Source organism: Lissotriton vulgaris, chromosome 6, assembly GCF_964263255.1.
Source record: "Lissotriton vulgaris chromosome 6, aLisVul1.2, whole genome shotgun sequence".
In the NCBI taxonomy this organism is placed as follows: Eukaryota; Metazoa; Chordata; class Amphibia; order Caudata; family Salamandridae; genus Lissotriton; species Lissotriton vulgaris.
In genome coordinates, this window is record NC_141694.1 from 1,733,233,207 (window position 1) to 1,733,256,193 (window position 22,987).

Consider the following 22,987-nt stretch of genomic DNA (forward strand, 5'->3'; position numbering starts at 1 on the left):
CCACAAGGGGGCAGACGCACCACAAGGGGGCAGACGCACCACAAGGGGGCAGACGCACCACAAGGGGGCAGACGCCAGAAAAACAATGACAACGAGGGAACAGCGGCAAGGAGAGGCAAGTAAAGCGAGCACTCACCGGAGGACTTGGCAGCTTCTCTACTTCCGGCGGCGCAGTAGAAATGGCTTTCAAAAAGCCCCAACATTTTCGGATTCGGGGTGTGGTATTCTTTCTCTCCTCTTCCCATTGGCTGGAAGGTATAATTCCAGCCAATGGGAAGAGAAGAGAAAGAAAAACAAAGAAAGTAAAAACACCCCCCGAATCCAGACTTCAACGGAGTGACGCCCCTCTCCTCCAATGGCTGGCCTCCGTTTAGGAAGCCAGCCAATGGAGAAGAGGGGCGGGTTCAAGCACCCATACTGTAGACCTAAAGTCTCAGACCGAGACTGCGGAAGCGCAGCCTTCGTAGTCCGAGGCCTAAAAAACTACAGTTTCTGGGATGTTCTGTGGCCAGGGTCTCATTGGGACACAGATGAAAACAACAATAAAAAGGTCAAAACTTCAAGTCACTAAAAGGTTGTAAGGAGCTGGAGAATAGTGATAGGGGCACTGCTGGTAAGCCCGTAATGGCAACAAACTCAGTCCCTCTCTTATTACTCTGCAGTACAACACAAATGGAAACGCCAAGAACTAAGTTGGCCAACGCAAATACCATTAACAATGATTTAAATGCTACTACTGACACCAAGTTAAGTAATGGAGACAGTAACGGTTCACAAATGAGCTTGATATTGTCAAATGCTCAGAGCAGGACAAACTCTTGATCCAATACTACTAAGGTCAGTATTAGTAATGGTAGAAAGCCTCTGGGGACTCCTGATGGCAATAAATTATTTTCCCTGACAGATGAGTCGGAACTCACTAATAACAGTGGAAGTAAGGGCGCGGACCCAGAGGTCACAGGGGAGGATAGTGGCAGTGCCCTCCTGCGGCCCGAAACTCAAAAGGCGTGTACCTAATCTCACGAAAAGGAGACGCACTAGAGGTGCAGGGAAAGAAATATTTAGACTCGGATAATAGCCAGATAAGTCAGTTAAAATGGGATTACTCTACCACACATTTCGGAATTGAAATGGGGGAAGAGGTGTCCTAATTTCTGATGGAATCTAAACCGAATACAGAATCGCTCCCTTCCATGGAGTTCATTTATTCTACAGTCAAACAGATCCAGACGGAAGAGTGACTCGAACACAAGAGGGCTCACATGGCAACAAAGACACTTCAAGGGGCTAATCGTAAAGTAAGTTCAGAGATTTCGGAGGCCACTATTGTCCTAGAGGAGCGTATTGTAGGGCTAGAGGCTGAAGCGGAGAACACAGGTCAACAAATTGCGGCAAAGGAGGCCAGAATGACTGATGTACTCTGGAAACTGGAGGATTTCGATAATAGACAACGGAGAAATAACCTGAGTCTTTTAGGAATTGAAGAAAACGTGGAAAGGGAAGATATTCGCAGATTTGTTATAAGGCTATTTAAGGGGGCCTTCCTGGAACTTTCTCAGTGGAACTGGGAAGCGGAAGTGCAGAGGGTTCACAGAATCTCTCGGATGAGGAAAAAGAGGGCGGGCTAAAACGAGCAACCCAGAGCAATCCTGACATTCTTCGGGAATTTCCTCCTGTGGCAGGCCATATTTGAGAAGGTGAGACTTGATGCAAGACGCGCAGCTGAGGAGCACTCCTCCTTTGAGCAAACAGATTTTGCCACACGACGGAGAGAAGATGAATGCTCCGGCAGCTGATCACTCCCTTTAAGAAGATAGGCTGTGAGGTGTTTCTGATTAATCCTGCCCAATTAAAGGGCATTCATAAAGGATCAACAAGTGTATTTACGTCAGAGATTCAAGCCCATACTTGCAGGAACTATCACCTGGCTAAGGGAATAAGCTAAGGACAGAACTCTTTCTTATCATCCTTTTCTAATTTTAGGAGGTCTGGGGCTATACGTTTCAACAGGACTAATTTGTTTAATCGGACTATTTCACTCTTTTTGATTGCTCTAGTTTTCTTTCCTTTTTTTAATCTTCTCTGGTGGAAAAATAGGCGGGGAACAACTTGGGGCACAGTAAAATGCAGGAGGCATCACAAGGGTCTATGGACCTTTTTTAGGGGGGTGGGGAGGGAGGGTTTCCGGAGCTCCGACTGGTCCAATGGGTAACATTTTGTGTAATAGTATGGATTGTAATTAGATCTTTTGCAAGTTTTCCTGAGTTCTGGGTACAGACAAAGGGGAATTAGACTGACAATGGATTAGAATTGCATCTGGCAATATTTGTGGGTTAAATACCGCAGGGTTAATGTAGACATCCAGCATTTGAACGCCGACATAATATATCTACAAGAGACACATATTGAAGGTGGGAGACAAAAGATGGCAGAATTAGCAGGATATCAGCTAGTTTCCTCCATGACCCAAGGCACACACACGAAAGGGGTTGCTATTATGGCCCACAGGAAAACCTTTAGTTGTCTACGCACTAAAGCTGATCATGTGTGCAGATGGGTCATTACTTTATGCAATGTGGGTAATTATTCTTTCACGCTTTGTTCAGTCTACGGCTCAGTGCTGGATGACCCCGCTCTTTCCAATTGGTTAAACATTGAACTTGTCGGGTGGCCACTGCCCTTAATTATCATTGGGGATTTAAATTTAAATACCAGTGCTATCAAACTTGGGCCTAGGTTTTATAACAGACGTAAACCTAAAGTTTTAAATCTTGGGTGAATTTATGTATGACTCACAGACTTATCGATGTTTGGGCCTCGCAAGAACTACAAGACACGGGCTTTACCTTTTTTTCTGCCCTGCATCAATCACACACCAGGCTTGATTATTTCTTTGTGTCTCAGTCTCTCGACAAAATGTTGGATTTATAAATTTCCACAGTCCATGTCTGATCACAATCCGCTAGTTCTAGAGATTCCACTCCACGATTCAAAGGGGGAGGTACCACGCTGGACTTTCGATAGAGCATGTATGCTGAATAGTATATAACACATATGAGAGCATGGATCCCCAGATTTATATCTAAGAACAGGGATATTACACAGGTGGATATAGTATGGGACGCGTTGAAAGCTGGGATAAGAGGGGGAACCTCTAGGTATGGCTAGTGGCTTCAGAAGCAGGGTAAAGTCTACATGCAGGAACTCTATAGTAAGCTGGCTGATGCAGAGACACACTTAGCGGATGTCATTATGAGTAGGGTGGGTGTGGGGGAAGCACAAACACGGGTGGCTTTAGCAAAGTCTAAAATCTTAGAAATCTCTATTAGCAAAGCGGCAGGGAAATATGCATCCTGGCGATCCAAAATGTATGAATGGCGAGAGCGGGACATCATCTTGCGTTGTGCACTAGGCAATGGGTGACTCAGGGGACAATCAATGATCCCCAAATTGGGTTAGTCTCAGAGGCTTCCGATATTTTAATGTTAATGTTATCAGTTACTTGTAGAGCGCACGGTCACCAGAGGTTTCATGGCACTAATCATGCTTCAAGTTGTTGTAAAAAACCCAAATAATAGCCCGAACAGCCAAGTTTTAAGTGCCTTTCTGAAGCCAAGTCGGTTGTCACAGCTTCTCATTGTTACTGGGAGGGAGTTCCAAAGGGTGGGAGCCAGATAGGAAAATCTGCAGCCTCCAACCCGTTTAAGTTTTATAGTCGGGACAGATCGAAGATGAACGTAGATTGCGCCGGGGGACGTGCTTGTTGATCAAGGCCATGATGAATTTTGGACTGTTGCCATGCAATGCTTTGAAGGCTAGGCATCCAGTCTTAAATGCAGCACGTTGCTCCACAGGAAGCCAGTGGAGCTTGATCAACAAGGACCTAGCAGAGTGCCATTTTGGCCGTTTGTAAATTAATCTTGCCGCCTGGTTCTGAACTATTTGCAGGCGTTTTAGCAGGTACTGAGGCAGACCGATGTAGAGGGAATTTGAGAAATCCAGGCGTGAGAGGACCAACGCTACCACCACTTGGATTAGAGCTGAGCAGGTCAGCAGGTGAGCGATCTTCCTGATTTTACAGAGCTGGAAGAGACTGGTGGAGATCACCAGGCCTGCGGTGATATCCGGGCTGCCTTTCAGCGATTTTACCAACAGCTTTACACAGAAGAAAGCACTGGAAGCGCAAAGGAAATACAGAACTATCTTGCAGGGCTCCCAGGTGAAAAGCTAACTGAGGAAGAACGAGAGGAACTAGGAGGTACCCATTACGGCCGAAGAAGTGGCAGGGGTTATAGGATCTTTGGCTAATAGGAAAGCTACTAGTACTGATTCTCTCACAGGGGAATTCTATTAAAAGCTGGCTCCCTGCCTACTCGAACTGATGGTCGATGTTATTTTTTTTTTTTAGAGGCTCAAGCTGAAAGGGGGCTCCTGATTCTTGGAGGATCGGCCATATCGTGGTCTTTCCCAAAATAGGGAAATCGGTTAAGGAGCTGGGGTCTTATCGACCAATAACTTTAATTAATAGCGATGCAAAGGTATATGCCAAGATTTTAGCAAACTGCCTTGCAACTGGAATTATTAAACTGGTTTCACCAACCCAACATGGGTTTGTCCCCGGTTGGAATACCATTGATCATGTTCAGAGGGTGATTTCTCTCTTTGATGAGGCAGGGGTTACAGGAGATCCTATTGGGTTAATCCTGCTGGACGCAGAGAAACCGTTTGATAGGGTCTCCTGGCCATTACTTGAGAGTAGAGGGTTAGGCGCAGGCTTTATTAAGGCTCTCTCTAATGTATAACAAGCCGGTGGCCAGAGTCGCTATTATGGGGGAATTGTCAGGCTCTGTCTCAATCAGCCGGGGGACCCTTCCATGCTCGCCCCTATTATTTGCTTTGTACATTGATCCTCCGGTTAGGAAAATTGGGTACAATAATCAGATCTTAGCAATACATAGTAACGGGGGAGGGATGGGAGTACTAAGATCCTGGCGTATGCTGATGATCTGGCTATTGTGACCCCTAGCCCTCTTACAGCTTTAGCCGAAATTGGAAAAGAGGCGCAGATTTTTGGACACAGGCTTGGACTATCGACTTAATGCTAACAAAACATTGGTTGTCATTGGCAAAGGACTTCAGATTAGTGATCCTAGGGTCATAGGGAAGGCAACTTACCTTGGGGTGTGGAAATAATGGCGGATGTGTCAAATATTGTTGAAACTAATTTAGATCCATTGCTCCCAAAATTTAAGGCAGACCTTAACTGCATAGATTACATCTCCCAACCAGCGTCAATTTGAGGTTATGTCATCTGGCACAGCCTCTCAGCCCTGACCGCTGCCCTACCCTCGAAGACGGCCGCTTCCGACCATCTCAAGTATGCTTGGGCCCCTGCCCAACGCTCTGACAGCCCGATCTTAAGAACAGATTCACCATGAAACACAACGCTGCTATGATGGGGTTACCCTGCCGCTCCACCTTTAAGAGGCCAAGTCAGCCACTATAGTCCCCCAAGGCTTGGTATGACGAAACCCCCTCTGCTAAGTAACTGACCCGCATCATTCTTTGGATGACCCACCCGAGCCAGCATGGCAAGTCCTGGTCTTACCGCTACTGGGGAAAATTCACACACTATGGTTTACCCACCTCCCTCCCCCCCCCCCCCCCCCAACCCCAAACCTCTCCAAAACCGCCAAAAAATCCTTAAAGCACTCCATCCTGAAACACTGATTCCTGACCTGCGTTACAGCGAGGACAATGGCAGTCATTAATGATCTCATCCTCTTGGCGCAAAACCTTTGGTCACCTCTTCAACGTACGCGCAACCAAGAACATTGCTTACAGCACGAAGCTTTCAATAGCACCCTCCCAAACCCTGCAAGCTGACCTCACCATCACTCTCTACAACAAGCATTTGCAATGCAATAGCTCTCGCATTAGGAAAGTTTGAGCTATCGGTATCGTAAATGACAATTTTTTTATTTATGTGTTGGTTTTGAAAATAGCTAAATTATTAGCTTTGCCATTTACAATGCCAATAGTTTTAACTTTCGCAAATGTGACACCTATAGCATTTGTAATGCAATATGTGTTGTATTTACGTGACTTAAATGTATTGATATTACAAATAATGGCTTTTAATTTTTGTAATAATACTTAAATAAAAGTTATTGTAATTTAGAATGGCAATAGCTTAAACTTTTGTAAATAACTTTTGTGAAGATTATGTTCAGTGTATTTTATTGTGACGAAAATCCAAAAACAGTAGTGAAATATTAACATCTTTTTGTGACATTTGTAATAAAGCTTGAAACATTGAGAGAACATATTTGAACTAGTTGTTGAATGGTTGCATAGATTGATGCTGTGGTGCCCCTGAGTGGTGTTGTGGTGAGGGCGATAGAGTGAGGGCGATAGATAGGACATGGATCGGGATGCAACACAGAAGGAGGGAGGGAATGTGGGAGGCAACACAGAGGGAGGGTGGACGGTAGGCAACTCAGAAGGAGGGCGGAGGGAGGGTAGACAGGATGCAATACAGAGGGAGGGTAGTCAACGGTAACACGGATGTATGAAGGGCGGTTGGGTCGAAACACGTTTCGGCAACAGGAAAGGAGCGAGGGAGGGAGGGATGGTTGGTGGAAGCCAACAGTGAGAGAGGCATCAGTGATGGAGGGTGGGTGGTTGGACAACAGGGAGTCAACACAGAAGGTTGGTGGGCGGGATGCAACATGGATTGCAACACAGTGGGTGAGTGGGTGGGATGCAACACCGAAGGTTGATGGGCGGGATGCAACATGGATTGCAACACAGTGGGTGGGCTGCAAACAGAGCGTGGGTGGGTGTAATGCTACACAGAGCATGGGTATGGCAAGGCGGGGGTTAGGCAACACAGGGGGTTAGGCAACATGTAGGATGGGTGGGCCAGAGGTGAGCCCCACGGAGGGCGGTTAGGCAGTCGGCAACACTATGGGTGGGAGGGCGGGCAACAGACGGTGGTTGGGGGTTCGGCAGGCAACACGGAGGGGGTGGGCGAGAGGCAACACAGAGTGGGTGGGTGAGCAATAGGCAACACTGAGCGAGAGGCAACACGGAGGGTGGCTTTGTGAGAGGCAGCACGGAGAGTCGGTGAGAGGCAGCAGCTGCCACTGGGGTACCCGTGGCCAACTTGGCTGTTCAGGTCAGTCACATTGGTCTGTGTGCTCACTTGACGAAGTGGTTTCCTGTAGTTGCACCGCCCATCCCCTTTCAGAGTGCTACCAACTACAGAGAGGGTCAGTGCCCTGTTATCGCAGCCAACGCATGCGTGTTAGCTAAAACGAGACCTAAAAAGGACTTTAATGCCTTGCTAAAACAATGTGCGAGTTGACGGTAATGCCGAAAGATATCTTACCCATCTGACAGTAATATGCGTCTGCTCCAAAATATGCATGTCTGTCCCAATGCAGTACTCAGTGTACTGGAAACGCAAATTAGAGACAACATAAATCCAATCTTATTCAAAACGCCGAGAGGCAAAGCCAACTGCAATAATGAATCATCAATAGTAAATGCCATGATTCTCACCATGTCTGTACGATGTCTGAAACTCAGCCTATGGCGCATGCCGACCCCCTTCCAAAGATAAGTAGTCCGTATTCTAAAAATGTAAGTGAGGTACAACATGAGCCTAATCTTATGAGAAAGAGGTGTAACACGAGCTATAGCAATGTTGTTTCATGCACAGTAAACCTCGCAATTCTCATCGTGTCAGAAAATTCAAAAGCCTCTTTCTCCTCCCGTGTGTGTCACGCAAATGCCGAAGTGCATGCAGTCTACCCGTCATGCTCAGTATATTTAAAGGAACCGCATGTGTATGAAAAGACGCCGCCTGAATACGCAACCGTACGCAAGAAAAAAGTTCACATCAAACTTTATTTTGCAAGAGTCCGCGAGACCAAAGGCAGGTTACTCGAACTGAAAAGCGATCTGTATATATTGAATAAAATATTGATAGTATTAACCTTTAATTGCCGTGCAGTATTTACCGCTCCGTGAAACCAACTAAGTGGACCTCAAACATAACAAATATTAAACAAGTAGTTGGCACGCATATCTCGGCAGCAGGTGCATTGCCCCCGGATCTGCCTCCGCAGCCCAGACTCAAACAGAGGAAGAAGTTGAGGGCCTCCCAGCTGTACAGGCCGCTCCCTAGAGGGAGGATGAGGATGCTGTAGCCTGGCCGCACGGCCATGGGGGCGTCCGGGGGTGCAGCCGGCCCCGGGGGGCCGTCAGCATGGCGCTGGGTGCGTGACTGTGAACGGGAAGGGGAGGGGGGGTGCGAGGGAGACGCCTGCTTCTATGCAACCAATTAGCAGGGCAGAGGGTGGGTATGTGGAGGGGAGGGATGCGATGCACGTGCAGACCCTCGGCCAAAAGATGTGCATCTCAATTAAAAGGCAGGCGGTTTTGGATTATATTTTTACTGTTGCATCTATACAGCAAACTTCATATCCTAGCGGAGTTCCGCTTTCAATTAGGCCACGACTCATAATAACCAGCACTCATAAGCCTCCTACAGCGTTTCACAGCCTCCCCTGGGGCGGGACTTCCACCTTCTGCGGGAAGCCCGCACCCACAAAGTGACTGGACGAGAAGGGCAGAAGGCAGAAGTCCCGCCCTAGGGGAGGCTGTGAAACGCTGTAGGCACGTAGGAGGAGCAGAGGCCGCCGATGCAAGTGAGGGAAGCCCCGCGTGACGGAGCCTGTAGCCCGGTGAGTGGGGCTTAGTTGTGTAGGGGGGGGGTGTGTGGCTGTGCGCGATTGAGAGAGGCGAGAGGCTGACTTACTGTGAATGTGGGATAGGAGATGTGCACGGCGCCGGGCTGGGCGTGCGCACCCATGAGGTGAAAGCGCTGAGAGCTTGCGCGTGCACATCCCCTGTCTCATATTCCTAGGAAGTGGATAAGAAAAGATGCTTCGCGGGACGCAGCGCTTAGCGCTGCTACACCAGCTCGACCTAAAACGACAGTCTTGATCCAAGCCTCATCCAAAAACCTGAATAAATTTGCGGACCTTTTTACCCTCCTCAGAACCCATGTGCACGACAATGGCAGGGTAACCAGCCCCAACAAGCCTCCGACCAGCCCTTCCAGCATGACTAACCACTCACAAACCACCCCTCTAAGGTTTTCCAACACAGATCATCCTAACCGCTCCAGCACGCCTCCCGGCCCTGCAAACACAATCATCCCTAGGCCTTGGTCTACTTCCAGCTAGCTCCCAAATATGACTGTGTGACTGGTAAGCCTCAAAAGACCAATGATACAGGTCGAGCTAGCCCTTCCAATCCACAAACCACCCCTCTTAGGGTTCCCAACACAGATCATCCTAACCCCTCCAGCACACCTACCGTCCATCCCATCAGAAACGCCCCAAGGCTGTTGGCCCCCTCCCCGCTAGCTCCCCACTCTAAGAGACTAGTAAGCCTCCAATGACCTACGAGACAGGTCGAGCTAGCCCTTCCACCTAATCATCAACATATGCCAATAGAACTGCTCCTCAACCATTGCCATTTAGCACCTCCCTCGTACATGGATTGTGAATCCCTATATTCCAGAACTGCTAAACTAACTCAGAGCATTTACATTTCCATTCAGGATGTAATGCACCTCCTCCACGTCGCATAACTCTCCTTCGCTAACCTCATGCCCCTGCCAAACTCCATCCCCCGCATATCACGGAGTTCCCTAAACACCCTCTTCGCTATCCTCGAGACATCTTCGCCCTTGCAAGCAACCATGCCACCTCTCAGAGGAGGAAACCCTTGCCCTTGTGCTCTCCGACAACTCTACCCTATCCACTCAAAGTCGCTAGACCTCGCGGAAATGGAAATCCTTGCTATCCACCGGGGCTACAACGCTGCCCCAGCTACCCTTTATCCACTTGAAGTGAGTGCCGAACATGCTATCTGCACGTTACTATCAACCCCAACAGATCAGGTACACTCCTTAACAGAATTGTGGTCAAAAGTAATCTAGCGCCTGTTCACCTGTCCGCCCAGGCTCTAGACACTCATTCCGACCCCTCTCTGTCTGGTCTCTTAATCAACTGCCGATCGGCAGCTAAGCACACCGCAGATATTGCAGATCTCATCCTGAAAAATAAATTCGATTTAGCAATCCTAACAGAATCATGGCTCAACAAATCCTCATCTCCATGTCTGGACCTCCTAGTCCTTCCCAACTATAAGATTGCAAGGCTGGACAGGCAATCTAACAAGAAAGGAGGAGGCATCGCCTGCATCTACCGCTCTAACCTTCTTGTCACGGAACTCCTGGCGAATACTACCGAATCCTGCGAATACCTCGCCCATGCTATTTACAGCAATTCCACCCAACTGTGCAACCTGCACATCTTTTACCACGCCCCAGGCATGAACTACTCCTTCACTGCCCACCTCATGGAAATCAACACAGCTAAGATTTCCTTCAACACTAAAGATATTTCCCTTGGTGATTTTAACCTGCACTGGAACGATCCCAAGGATCCACATGTCAACACCACCAAAGACCTCCTGGCCGATCAAGCCCTGACCCAAACCTGTTCACTCCGCCATCACCTTCCTACTACCTGGCACCCACAAGACAAGGGCACTGCAACAGGCCAAGAACAGACCCGCAAGCTCTGCGAACTGGTCAAACAACAATCTAATAAAATTGGCCAAAACATTGAAAGAAACCCCCAAAGTCCGCAATATCCTCCGAGGAATTCTCCTTCTTCGCTGACCAAATCCTAGCCATAGGAAACTAACTCAGTCCTACCACATATTGTCAACTCCTTCCGGACCTGCCTCCTCCAGGCGCAACGCCCTCAAAGATTTCACTTAAAAATCAAGCTCACTGGTCTGACTTCAACGTCTATGACGAAGACTCCATCTCCAAACTCCTATGTACCTTAAACCCGAACAACCATTTTAATGACCCGCTCCCCTCCAACTGCCTAGCTGTCGTTGTCCAATACATTATTCCTAGCTGGACTGCAATAATTAACGCCTCTCTCCGGCAGGGATAGATGCCAGACTCTGAAAGCCGGCCAAGTCCTCCCCATTTTGAAAAAACTGTTGCTAGATCCTGCTTCCCCTGACAACTTCAGACCCATCTCCAACTTCCCTCTCCTAGCCAAAGAGTTTGAGAAGTGTGTGCAACAGCAGCCAAGTCAACACATCAACAACTCCCACCTACTCGACTTCCAATCCGGATTTAGAACTGGACACAGCACTGAAACCACCATGCTCCACATCATTGATGATGCCCTCCAAGCCCTTACCCAAGGCAAAACCTGTCTCGTAATCCATCCTCGGCATTCGCCACAGTCAACCATGAAAAACTACTCGAACGCCTCAAACTCAGGATGGGATTGAAGGCTCTGGTTTAGGTCCTTCCTCCATAACCGATCACAGAGATTCCTAATTAACGGCAACCTATCTGCTCCCTCCCCGGTCACAGTTGGAGTCCCCAAGGATCTACCCTGTCCCCCACCCTTTTTAACCTTTACCTAGAACCGCTTGCCAAAGTACTACGCACTGCCAATATCTCCTACCATATGTATGCTGACAACACTCAGATCTACATCAAAACCTCATCTCTCGAGGAGATCCTCTCCCTGAACGACCCCTGAAACGGACTGTCGAATGGCTCACCTCGAATCAACTCAAACTCAACGCAAAGAAAACAGAATTTCCCCTAATTTCCCCTCCTAAAACCAACCCTGAGATGCAAATATGGATCAAGGCTATCTCAGCCTTAAATTGCCCACTGACCATCGTGGACTCAGCCAAATCCCTGGAATTACCCTGGACAGCAACTTGAACATGCGGGACCACATCAACTCGATGGCCAAATCAGCCAGATTCCACCCGAGCTACTAAGAAAATGGAGACCCTTCCTCGATGCTCCGCCTTAAAAAATAGCAGTCCAAGCACTAGTCATCTCTATACTGGAGTATGGCTGTTCTACCCTCTCTGGTTTACCCAAGACCTCTCTGGCACCTTTAAAAGCCTGCCTCAGTGCGGCCTCCAGGCTACTTACCAGCACAAGGAAATTCAACCACATTTCCCCACACCTGAAAGCTCTGAACTGGCTTCCTCTTGAGGCAAGAATACAGATTAAACTAGCTTGCATTACACACAAGGCTTTATACTCCAACTCCCCTGCATATCTTGCACGGAAACTTGTGATTTCTGGAGGAATCAGAAACTTCCGGTCCGCCAGAGACCTTCTGCTGCAACGTGCTCGCTTTCGGGGAAAAAAAACAAAACACAATTGTGCTTTCTCTCGGCCCGGGCCGCTCCTAGAATATGGATCCCTCTCCCACTCGCCATCAGAAGAATCCCTTCTCAGTCTCGTTTCAAAGAGGATACCAAAACCTTCCTTATGGGTAAATTCCTTGTTTAAATTGTGCCTTCAACCACCACTATGACCCTGATATACATCTGGCTATTGCCTCCCTTTGGATTACCTAGTCACCCCAGCAAAAAACCTGTGGTCTTGTCTTGAGTAATTGTAAATGTAATCTGTAAATGTGTGTCCCATCTCTTATGTATTCTGCACCCCGAAACCTCCTAATGGATTTTTTTACTCTTTTGATTCTAAGTCTTTGTGTATAATCCTATGATTCCTGTAAAGCGCTCGGATACCCTAACGGGTCAAGTTTGCGCTCTATAAAACACAAAAATAAATAAATTTTAAAAAATCAAGATGGTGTTTTTGCCGAAAATCTTATATTTTTTAGTACAATTCCTTTAACTATTAATAACTCAAGGTTTAAAACCATTAACCTATTATTTACTAGATTTCTTTGGGCTAATTTTCGTCCTCGGAGGGCACTTACATTTTTAACGCTACCTAGAGACAGAGGTGGTTGGGGGGTTCCTAATCGCCAGCTATACCATTAGGCTGCTATATTATCTAAAATAGACAAGTCTAATTAGGGCTGAACTTTATAAGATGCAGGTGGTCACCCTGCTTCTATGTTTGAGCTATTATTGGGGTCCAAGGCTAGGGGTTGTCTTGTGCAATATACGGATTTAAACTATTACAAAAGGGTCACGTTAAAGACGCCGATGTGTGCTTTCAAAACCTGGACTTAAGTTTGTAAGAGGCTTGGCCTGGGTCTCATAAATGCTTATACTCTATTGTATGGCAATGACTCACTCCCTAGTATTGTCAATGCTGGGCATATGAATAGGTGGTATAATAAAGCGGTTAGGATGGTTGGGGGATCTCGTGGACGAGATAGTGATTTCCTGAGACAAGATTATGGAAACTTTTGGTGTCGACAACAGACAATTTTTTTAATATCTCCAGTTACGAGACTTTTTGGTGATGAAAAAGGGAGGTACTAATGGTTTCACACGGGTTATGCTGGTTGAGACTCTACTTAAAAGACACACTAGGAGAGATCTATAAAAATTTGAATGAGACAATGCCAGATTTATCTAAGCATGTGCCAGTTGGCATAAGCAGCAATTGGTTGGAGCGGGGGAAGCGGAAGATTCACTGTATATGGCTCAAACTTCATGTGTAGCAAAACACACAAGATGTTGGACGGAATGTTGCACAATGGCAAAACATTCACCCCCAGTCACAGATCTGGGTTTAATCCATTGTTATTTTGCTCACCAAGCCTACCCAGTTCAGACATGGCCATATGCAAATCAGTCTTGACCCTGTGCCACATGGGAACAGTCCAGCCCGAACGGCCAAGCCATGTCTTCCTTGGACCAGAATCAAGCATCCTAGGACCGGTTTCTGGCTATCAGCCGTCTTCAGCCAGGATAGCTTCACTCGAGTGGCGTAGTGAGCACGGGACCCACGTCTGGGCATACCTTACCCACATAGGGTGAACAGCAAAACACACAAGATGATGGACGGAATGTTGCACAATGGCAAAACATTCACTGTAATGCCAGAAACCGGTCCTAGGAAGCTTGTTTCCGGTCCAGGGAAGACATGGCTTGGCAGTTCGGGCTGGACTGTTCCCATGAGGCACAGGGTCAAGACTGATTTGCATATGGCCATGTCTGAACTGGGGTGGCTTGGTGAGCAAAATAACGATAGATTAAATCCAGATCTGTGACTGGGGGTGAATGTTTTGCCATTGTGCAACATTCCGTACATCATCTTGTGTGTTTTGATGTCAAACTTCATGTATTGCTGCCAACCTCCAGCTGCAGTGTTTTAAGACCTGGTTTAATCTTTATATAACACCAGAGAAGATTTCTAAATGGGGAGGAGTTACGGGATCAACATGTCCACGGTGTGGCTATCCAGCAGCAGACATTGTACATATGTTCGCTTCCTGCCCCGACATGGGCACAATTACAAGGGAAGTTGGCACTATCTTGGAGTCTCATTTGGGTCAGCGAATAGATTTAACACCACAGCTGATCATTCTGGGAGTGAGCAGCCCTAAGCTATCGGCTCGAGTCCAGACCTTTCTCTTTATTGCTATGGTAGTATTTAGACTTTGTTTAGCTACTCACTGAATCGATCCTGTTCCACCTATGGGTCAACAATGGCTATGTCGATTTCTGGCAGTATGTAGGCTAGAAACTGCAGTATACGCTAGAAAGGGGTGGAGACCAAGGGCCAGGGGGATGGGAATTTGGGTCCTGTTAACCAGATGGTCTGAGGATAGCGTAGATAGAGGTATTGGGGATTAATCTGCTTCACCGTCAGAGTAAGTCTCGCTTTGATCATGTTTGTTGTCACTTTTTTGTTTGTTTCTTCATGCTAGTGAGTGAACTGATCTTTTCAGTTCAAGGCAAGGACCAGCCTGGGTGAGGGGGGGGCGAACCTGTTCAGATGACGGCTTTATTCATGTTTATTAGTATGTTTTGCTATAAAAATTCTTCAATAAAGAAATTTTAAAAATACAACAAATAAGCATACGGGAAACAGAGAAAATTACAAAAAAAGTTTATATAAAAAAAACGACATTTTATTTCTAAAGCTAAACGGATACCCAGGGAGTCAATGCACTATTCGACTCACAAGCTAGATAGGATAACGACTATTGTACAACCAGGTTTTAAGCTTTTTCCTACACAGACAGAAGTTGAAGTGCTTTTGATTTTACATAACCTGGTTGCAGGAAAATCGGATCTATAACTTTGTCTAAATAGAAGGACCATAGAACGTCAATTGAAGGCTATTCAAACATGTTTCATTATGCAGTACTTGTAGGCACCAGAGATATTGTGGGACTCCAGGATACAGCGAGTTCCAGTAATTCTGGCATGAGATGAATTAGTTTTCCAGGAAGTTACAGGTAGTAGGAAGAACAGTGGAAGCATTTGTAAGATGTGGAGACAAGTGGCAGCCATCCAACTAACTTGAGCTGGGAGAGAACCCTTGTAATAAAAAAATAACAAAATGCCCAAGTTTTTAGCTAAACTAAACTGCATCAGGGAAAACAATCCCTCTCTGGCCACCTGGTAGGTGTTCAGGGTACTGAATATTTACCGAACAGGTCTTGTCTCCATCATGCATAACAAAAATGCTGCATGCAGGCATGCATTGAGGGAAGCTGGGTGAAGTTGAATTAAGATCTTCCACATGGAAGACAATCTGCAAGCATAGGAACAACGCAATAACTAAAATCTAACCAATTTAGCTAGCAGGGAGATGGAAATATTTAACCAAGCTTGATTCAGGACTAAACTCTGCGGTTTTCCACATTGTAATTAAAAGTTAAGATAACTGAGAAATAAAAAAGGGGGAGTGTGGCTTATGTCAGCTAAGAAGAATGGTATTCGAGATTGCTGCACTATGAGCACAGTGTCAAGGGCCAGGCAGAAATCCAGAACAAAGACGGCAGATCCTTCCTAGATAACAATGAATCTTAAATTGTTGGCCTTCACCAAGGCAATTTCAGGGTTAAGTAGCAGCCCAAGGCCAGACTGAGATGCAGTAATACTAAATCCGAGCCAAAAAAAAGTCACCTCAAATTTTAAGACTAGTTATGTTTAAAAACAATTTAAATTGACCCAAATGTACAAACAATTAGAACCTCAAACTATATATACACTTACTGGCTGGTTATCCCAGTGTACTATCACAAAATAAAATAGACGGAGTATTGAAACTTTTCAAAAACTCACTCCCAGTCCTAGATCAGAGTAAAATCCATTGCTATCTTGCTTGCCAGCTCACCCAAGTTTGGACCCAGCAATATGAAAAGTTTCCATACTCCGTCCATCATCTTATTGCGTTTGCCTGGTTATCTCAATGTATCATGCCAAGATAATAAACAAAAATGAATAGGTTATAATTAATGCAGATGGCGCAACAACACCGGTCTATGGTTGCAGTACTGCTTAAGTGACACAGAACTGCATTTAAACAAAGGTTGTTCCTTATAGATGTTTAGCGCTCCCTTGGATGATTGTGCGACAGAATCCCCTTTTACACTGCATGTCAAGTTAGAGAACACGTGTAAACAAAGTGTGCTTCACTTTCTAAGAATTTTTCGGCACAGACACAGTTGGGAGAAGTTCTTTCCATTTCACAGTAAATCTTTTCAAAGGTAATGCCCTAAGCCTGAATATTAAGAAGAGATAGTGACGAAATGAAGATGCGGACAATCCAGTCATGACTCTTGGTCACAGAATGTAGTAAAGTATTAAAAAGAAAAAAAAAGAAAAAAAAACTGTCACAAAGGAGTTATATACCACTAGCGGCTTGACAAACGATCAACGGCATGGATTGCCACATGTTCAGATCACAGTTGTGTTAGCTCAAGACGTCGCTCTTGTGACTCACTCATAGCAGACAAAGGGTGTGATCACAATTATACAAACACATACCTGACTAGTATTCTTTCGAACACGGCCCTTCTAATAAGTATACAGAATTCCTGAACCCACGTTTTTTCAAGTAGAAACTTGGAGAGCAACCCCAATATGCCGAACAAAGTTGTAGCATCATTATGAGCGCATTAAACTTGTAAATGTTATTCAATAAGGACACCACCAATGTGTTATGCTTCTGAACGATATAAGAAATTGGACAAACATGCCATTACACGTTTTTGACAAAAAACATTTTTTACGGCTAACGCCAATATTAAAAAGATGAATCAACTTACAAATTAGAGAAATTAATGGACACTTAATTTGCTCTGATTTCACAAATTAAAATGTTACATCAAAACCATTTCCACAATAGATGCGTGTTTTGGAGTTAGCGACGCGGGATATTGTTTGAGACAGAAAGGCAAACCTTTAAACAGCTGCTCCACTACTGTTAAAAGAGGATTACTATGCCTCTTCACAATCTGCAATTCCATTGGGCATTCCCTAGCACTACAGTGCCACTCTTCGCCCAGAGCATCCAGAGTGGTTAGAAGCCTGGTAACAGGGGAGTAAAGATGAAAATAACAGCATTTACAGTTGTTCGAGATAAAGTCCTAGACATAGAATAAAGAACCAGGTACAGGAAGGAACGAATAAATTGGTCTCAGCCATTGGCTGTCCCTTAGGGTTGTGCCCCAGTCAATCATGTTTCTCCTACTATGCCATGGTAGCCGGAAACCAGACAGGCGCAATCAGTTTTGTAAAGTCCAATCCGAACTGCCAGACCTGAACAGAGTAACACACAACACATGTATTACAATGACATGAATTTATGTTTAAAAACACAAACTAGAAAATGCAGCGAAGAAAATGCAGCGAAGAAGGATATTTAAAAATATATATGCTTTCCTATTCCACCATTTGAATACCTACATATGAAAGTGCACAATACTATTACATTTAAGCTATAACCTAAGTTAAAATAAAAGAAACCATTTAGTTGCGAATTCAACTATGCGTTCTATAGCACTGGTTGTCAACGGAAATAATGTAGCAGAGTACAGGGTCAACCAATACCAGCACTTATCTTGCATTTATTATGCCACTTAAAATAGCCTCTTAAGTTTCTGCAAATATTCAGAAATACATCTGTTGTGTACAACCTAGGCCGTTAACCAATCCACAGTTTTTCTGCAACATCATTCCGCATTCTGGAACTTGTAGGCCCTTGCGAGCAAATGGAGAAAACCGAAACTAGAAGTCTGCACATAACCTTCTTTTAACTAAGCAGTCATCCGCCTTTATCGAATGTCTGCCCCTCCTTTAATTTGAAAGGAAGCAAAAAGGTACCCTGCAACTTCTATATGCCCATTTCAAGCATTAGTCTTTGAGGTACGTTTGATATGTATCAATTGAAAGGGTGGATGGACAAATACACCTACACTAGGTGCTTGGAAACAGGCGGTGGTGTTTCAATGAAATGGCTTATTGAGACAAGAGTGGTTAACCCATAACATATATACGCAGTTTAGTCATTATTTTACGGATACTCTGATAGGCACTATGTAAACAAAACACACACAAAACACCCTGTTCAGCTATTTCATGTTGTCTGCGCATATTTTGCTAACATCTATAAACGTGTTTATTCAAATGATACTACAAACAAGGCACACCAATTAAGATGTATTGCATAATACAAATTAAAGTGCTTCCAACAAGTTCCAAAAAAAAAAAAACTGACAGGCGTGAAAAGGGATGAAGTTTCGGGGCGGGGTATCCTCTATTCTTTTTCATTTTATGCGCCCGTAAAGGTCGCTTTACAGTCTGACGTGTCTCAAAGCAAACGCAGCCAAGGCGAAAGATTAAAAACATCTTGGACACGCTCAGCCCGGCCTAGTCAACAGATGCAGCAGCCGAGGGAACAGCTCTGATCGACAAGACATCTGTTAGTGCGGCTTCACTTCCTGCAGGATCTCCCCGCCCTCCTCTCTGGCAGGAAGCTGCCCGTTTGACAACAAATGAATCAGCTTGAAGGAGAGCAGCCATCAGCTGATCAGGCATTGTTTACACTCAGGCCGGGCGATCCCTCCAGGCAGCGAGCGGTGCTGACTGACAGCCGCGCACACCACTGAGGTTTCCCTGTCAAACTACGCGAACTGGGGAACCACACCTCCACAAACCAAGCACAAAGACCACTTCAAACACCAACATACATGCATGAATACAAAAGACTCGATAAACAAACCCTCTTTCCAACCCTTCTGGAAATAAAGCAGTCATTGTTAACGCGTGCGCACAGCAAGCTGTGACACGACCGTGAACATTCAGTTGTGCAAGGGATCTACAATGTCAGGTCCCGTTCCAGAATATACGTGCCCCTCCAGTGATGCACCGGTACCAACCATTTTCAATTCTAAACATTGTATTACTTGAAACGCAGGTTTAGTCACGCAAAATATTTAAACAGTCGATTGTACAACAGTCAAACACAATATTTACTTCAATTATGATAGAAAGGCAAAAAACACCTATTAGTTTTAGAAGCATGACAAATTAATTGCACACCTTTTTAATGAATATTTGAGACGTTTCTAGTGGGCCTCTTACCACAATTGCATGAGGTGAGTGGACTAGGGATTTAAGTTCGTTTAGGTCGTTTTCTGCCTATAAAGACAAAATTAAAAATAAAGATCAGTAATTGGGGTATTTAAAATACAGGCCCCGTCCACCCTCTGGAATCTGCGGTCTGCTGTTACCTTATCCCACTCTCCTTCCATGACATGATTGCGGAACTTGGTGGCAGAAGGATGTTCCAAACGACATCCCGACTCTTGCATAAGAAGATCAACGGTCTGGCTGCAGAGGGAAAGAGAGGGATGCCATGTTAACCAGATGAAGTTCACAGCCCTCGGTTTTAACACACTTCGTTATTTGCGAGCGCAGAATTCAATCACACATAGCGGACTACGAAGATTTGCCTCTGCAACAGACTACTAGATATTTCAAACGCAAAGTCAATCGTAAACTCAAACAACGATCGCCGTGTGAATCCAGTAAATAGAAGACGCTGTGTCACACTACACAAAGCAGCGACAATGCGGTTTTAATCGTAAATAGAAATAAGCAGGCCTTTGATCGGATTCCGCACTGTCTTTCATGCAAGGCTCAGGCAGTCAGTCAAGGATACAGAGGCTGACAGCGGACCCACACTCCATGAAGCGAGAGAGAGACACTAAACCACCTCTGCTCGCAAGTCTCTGAATGGTCTCCTCGCTTAGTACACTTGTGCAGCCAGAGAACGATGCAGAACCACACAGTGGTTCCGGTAACCATCAATAACCGGGGTATTGGGGATGCAGGCTACTCCAGAACCCACGTAGAGCCACGTCTTGGAGAGTTTCAAAAGCAAAACAATCCCCAGAGATTGATCAAAACAAATCGAAAAAATGGCCTCCGAGTTTTCAACATCCAGGTCTACCAAAATGGGAGGAGCGGCCTTCTCGCTCAGGATGTAAACAAGAGCCTGTGTGATCTGCTACAGTCACACTTATCCTAAAGGCCACCAGTGAGGCGAGACCAGGACTGACACTAGACAAGTACAGCGAAGGCTGCGTTAAGGGGTCAGCTCCCAGAGACTTGCCTTTCTGCCCCAGGGGGCTCAGTGATTCGGACTTTCCGTACATGTTGGCACACTTCTCCATGTTACCCCCAGGGGGAATGGCACTGTCACCACGGCGATTAAACTGCCATGAGAATAAACCACCACTGCCTACAACCAGCTGTTCAAATAATCCGATCTCTCTGAGGAGGCTCTTGGGAGCCCCAAGACTGACACCTCACCAGCTAGCTGCACCTGGAACATACATGATCCCTTCATCTCCCTCATTCCCTCCACCACTGCCACTGTTGTCTGCTCGGTGACAAACTGCCCAGTCTTAACGACCCCCAGCCTGGGCACTCACTTGAGCCCCAGCCCGTTGAGGTGCTGCCCGATGAGGCGGATGACATCCTCGTCGGACTGAGACAGTCGCTTCTTCTTCTTCAGAGCAGCCCCCAGCTCGGGGGCGGCGGTGGAGGCGCTGCCCGAGGAAGAGGCGGCCGGGGTGACTCCGTTGTTGTTGAGGTTCAGGTTGTTGCTGTTGTTGAGGCTCAGCAGCCCGTTGGCGTGCGCAGGCTCCGGAGGAGCCTCGCCGTTCTGCGTCCCCGGCTCCTGCGTCCCCTGTCCCCCCGGCACCTGGGCCCCGTTGGCCTGCATGGCGGCGGCGCTCTGCGGGCTGAGGCTGCGGGGGCCGCCGCGGGAGGGGGGGAGCGGGCCGGGGCCGGAGGCCTGGGCGGCTGGGCCTGCTGCTGCTGCCGAAGCCCCGGGCTCTCCTGCGCCCTCCGCCGCCGAGGCTCGCAGCTTCTTGCGCGGGGGCGGGGAGGCACCGCCGGTGTCCGAGTCCGATGAGGAGGAGGAGGAAGCAGAGGCCAGAGTTTCCTCGCCGAGAGCGGCCGTGGTGGGAGACGGCGGGGCTGGGAGGGGAGAGGGGTGGGGGCGCGGGGTGTGCAGGGGGAGGGGGCGCCCCTCGGCTTCGGTGGAGCCGGTGGGGGGGGGATCAGCTGCTTCTGACTCCGCTGCCCGTACTCTACTGTGAGTCGGTTCTGCTCAGCTGCAGCCCTAATGGAGTCCAGACGGCGACGTCACCGGAAATTCCTGCACTGTCTTGCGCTCACTTCCGGTGGCAGGTAGTGCTTGCAGTAGGCGCTATGTAAACAGACCGGTGTCAGAGGGGGTCGTCTGTGAGCCGTCCCCCGGCCAAGCACTGTCACGCGCTGTCACCCTCCTCCGTCACTTTTGACCTGTCGCCTCAGCCACGCCAGGGTCGCTACTTTGCACGGCAAACACAATTGTGATGTGATTTTTTTTAAACTATCATTGCAAACTTGAAATCCCACTCTACTGAGTAGACCAAAATGATAATAAAATATCCAGAGCAGCAAGTGGTGTAAAGGCTGTCACTTGATTGGCAAGACTAGGGGAAACCTCTAGCTTGGAAGAGGGATCCTGCTAAAGTTTCCCTCAATATTTCATACAAATTATTATTTTCTTAATATACTCACAGCTTTAAATGGAAATATACAAGTGTACTCACTGTTCAGAGTACCTGTTTGCTCCTAACAAAGTGGTACTCTCAATTCAATTTATTTATTTTGTTATGGAACTCCTACAGAGGTCCACTAAAGCACACCATCAGATAAAAAAAGAGACAAACTTTACATACAAAACAAAAAATTCTTCCTTATACATTGCTATAAAAATTCTTATATCAAACATACTAAAAGGTGTGCAAATAGTGCTAAAAATACAAGATACAGTCAAGTAACCGACCAATAAAATGATTTTATCAACATATTGAAAGATGTACAAATAGTGCTATAAGGAAAAAAGAAAATTCCTAATAAATAGGCAGACATGTTTTAAAAAATTGATATATCTTAAAACAAACCATTTCATTCGGCGGGGACAGAACCAAAGATCGTGCATCCTGGGCAGAGTGGATATAAAATTTGATAAAAACTGGCTTTAGAATCAGACATGCACTCCAATCAGTCATACCTGCAAACGCTGAGCTACAGGAATCCTCCCCTCTAGAAGATAGGCTTCTGACAGAATATATGACAGATAGGGCCACTTAATTGACCTACCGGAAATTGATAAACAATCTTCCTGACGTGTCGTCCACATTAAGGCAGAACTGGTCCAGAGAAGTGGGCGATTTTGATGAATCTTAATGGCAGGAGGCCCTTTCCTCCCCCCGAGAAACGGCCATACCCTCAAGACTCAAGCTGGTTCAGCTTAAAATATTACACCGTACATATTACGCTAGAACGACATTATTTAAGATAGGGTCAACCTCACATAAATATTGCTTATGACATTGTGGTGATGAGGGGACATTCTACCATACCATATGGGATTGTGAACACGTAGCAACATATTGGACGGCAGTCATGCGTACAATTTCTCAGACTATAGATATCTCCCTGGTGCCTGAGCCCCGTCGTTGTTTGTTGAATGTATGGGAGCCGAACGACTTGAATCACACCAGCAGGATTGGGTAATGTTAGGTATGATGGTGGCAAAACGTAACATCACCTTATTGTGGGG

At 46.3% G+C, this 22,987-nt stretch overlaps 1 protein-coding gene across 4 annotated transcripts in view; it reads right to left on the reverse strand.

The window, feature by feature from the left end:
- The window catches only part of WDR26 (WD repeat domain 26), a 702,982-nt gene extending 681,446 nt beyond the window's left edge, over positions 1 to 21,536 (reverse strand). For 2 of the 4 annotated variants that reach the window (XM_086927970.1, XM_086927968.1), the window contains exons 1-3: positions 20,802 to 21,501; positions 19,596 to 19,695; positions 19,405 to 19,503 (exon numbers count right to left, since the gene is read on the reverse strand). In XM_086927970.1, coding sequence (XP_086784096.1) covers positions 19,405 to 19,503; positions 19,596 to 19,695; positions 20,802 to 21,094 — 492 coding nt within the window. In that variant the 5' untranslated portion in view covers positions 21,095 to 21,501. Of the gene's footprint in view, positions 1 to 19,404; positions 19,504 to 19,595; positions 19,696 to 20,801 lie in introns of all 4 variants that reach the window. The other 2 variants (XM_086927969.1, XM_086927971.1) reach the window with 2 other exon arrangements.
- Between the last annotated feature and the right edge of the window lie 1,451 nt (positions 21,537 to 22,987).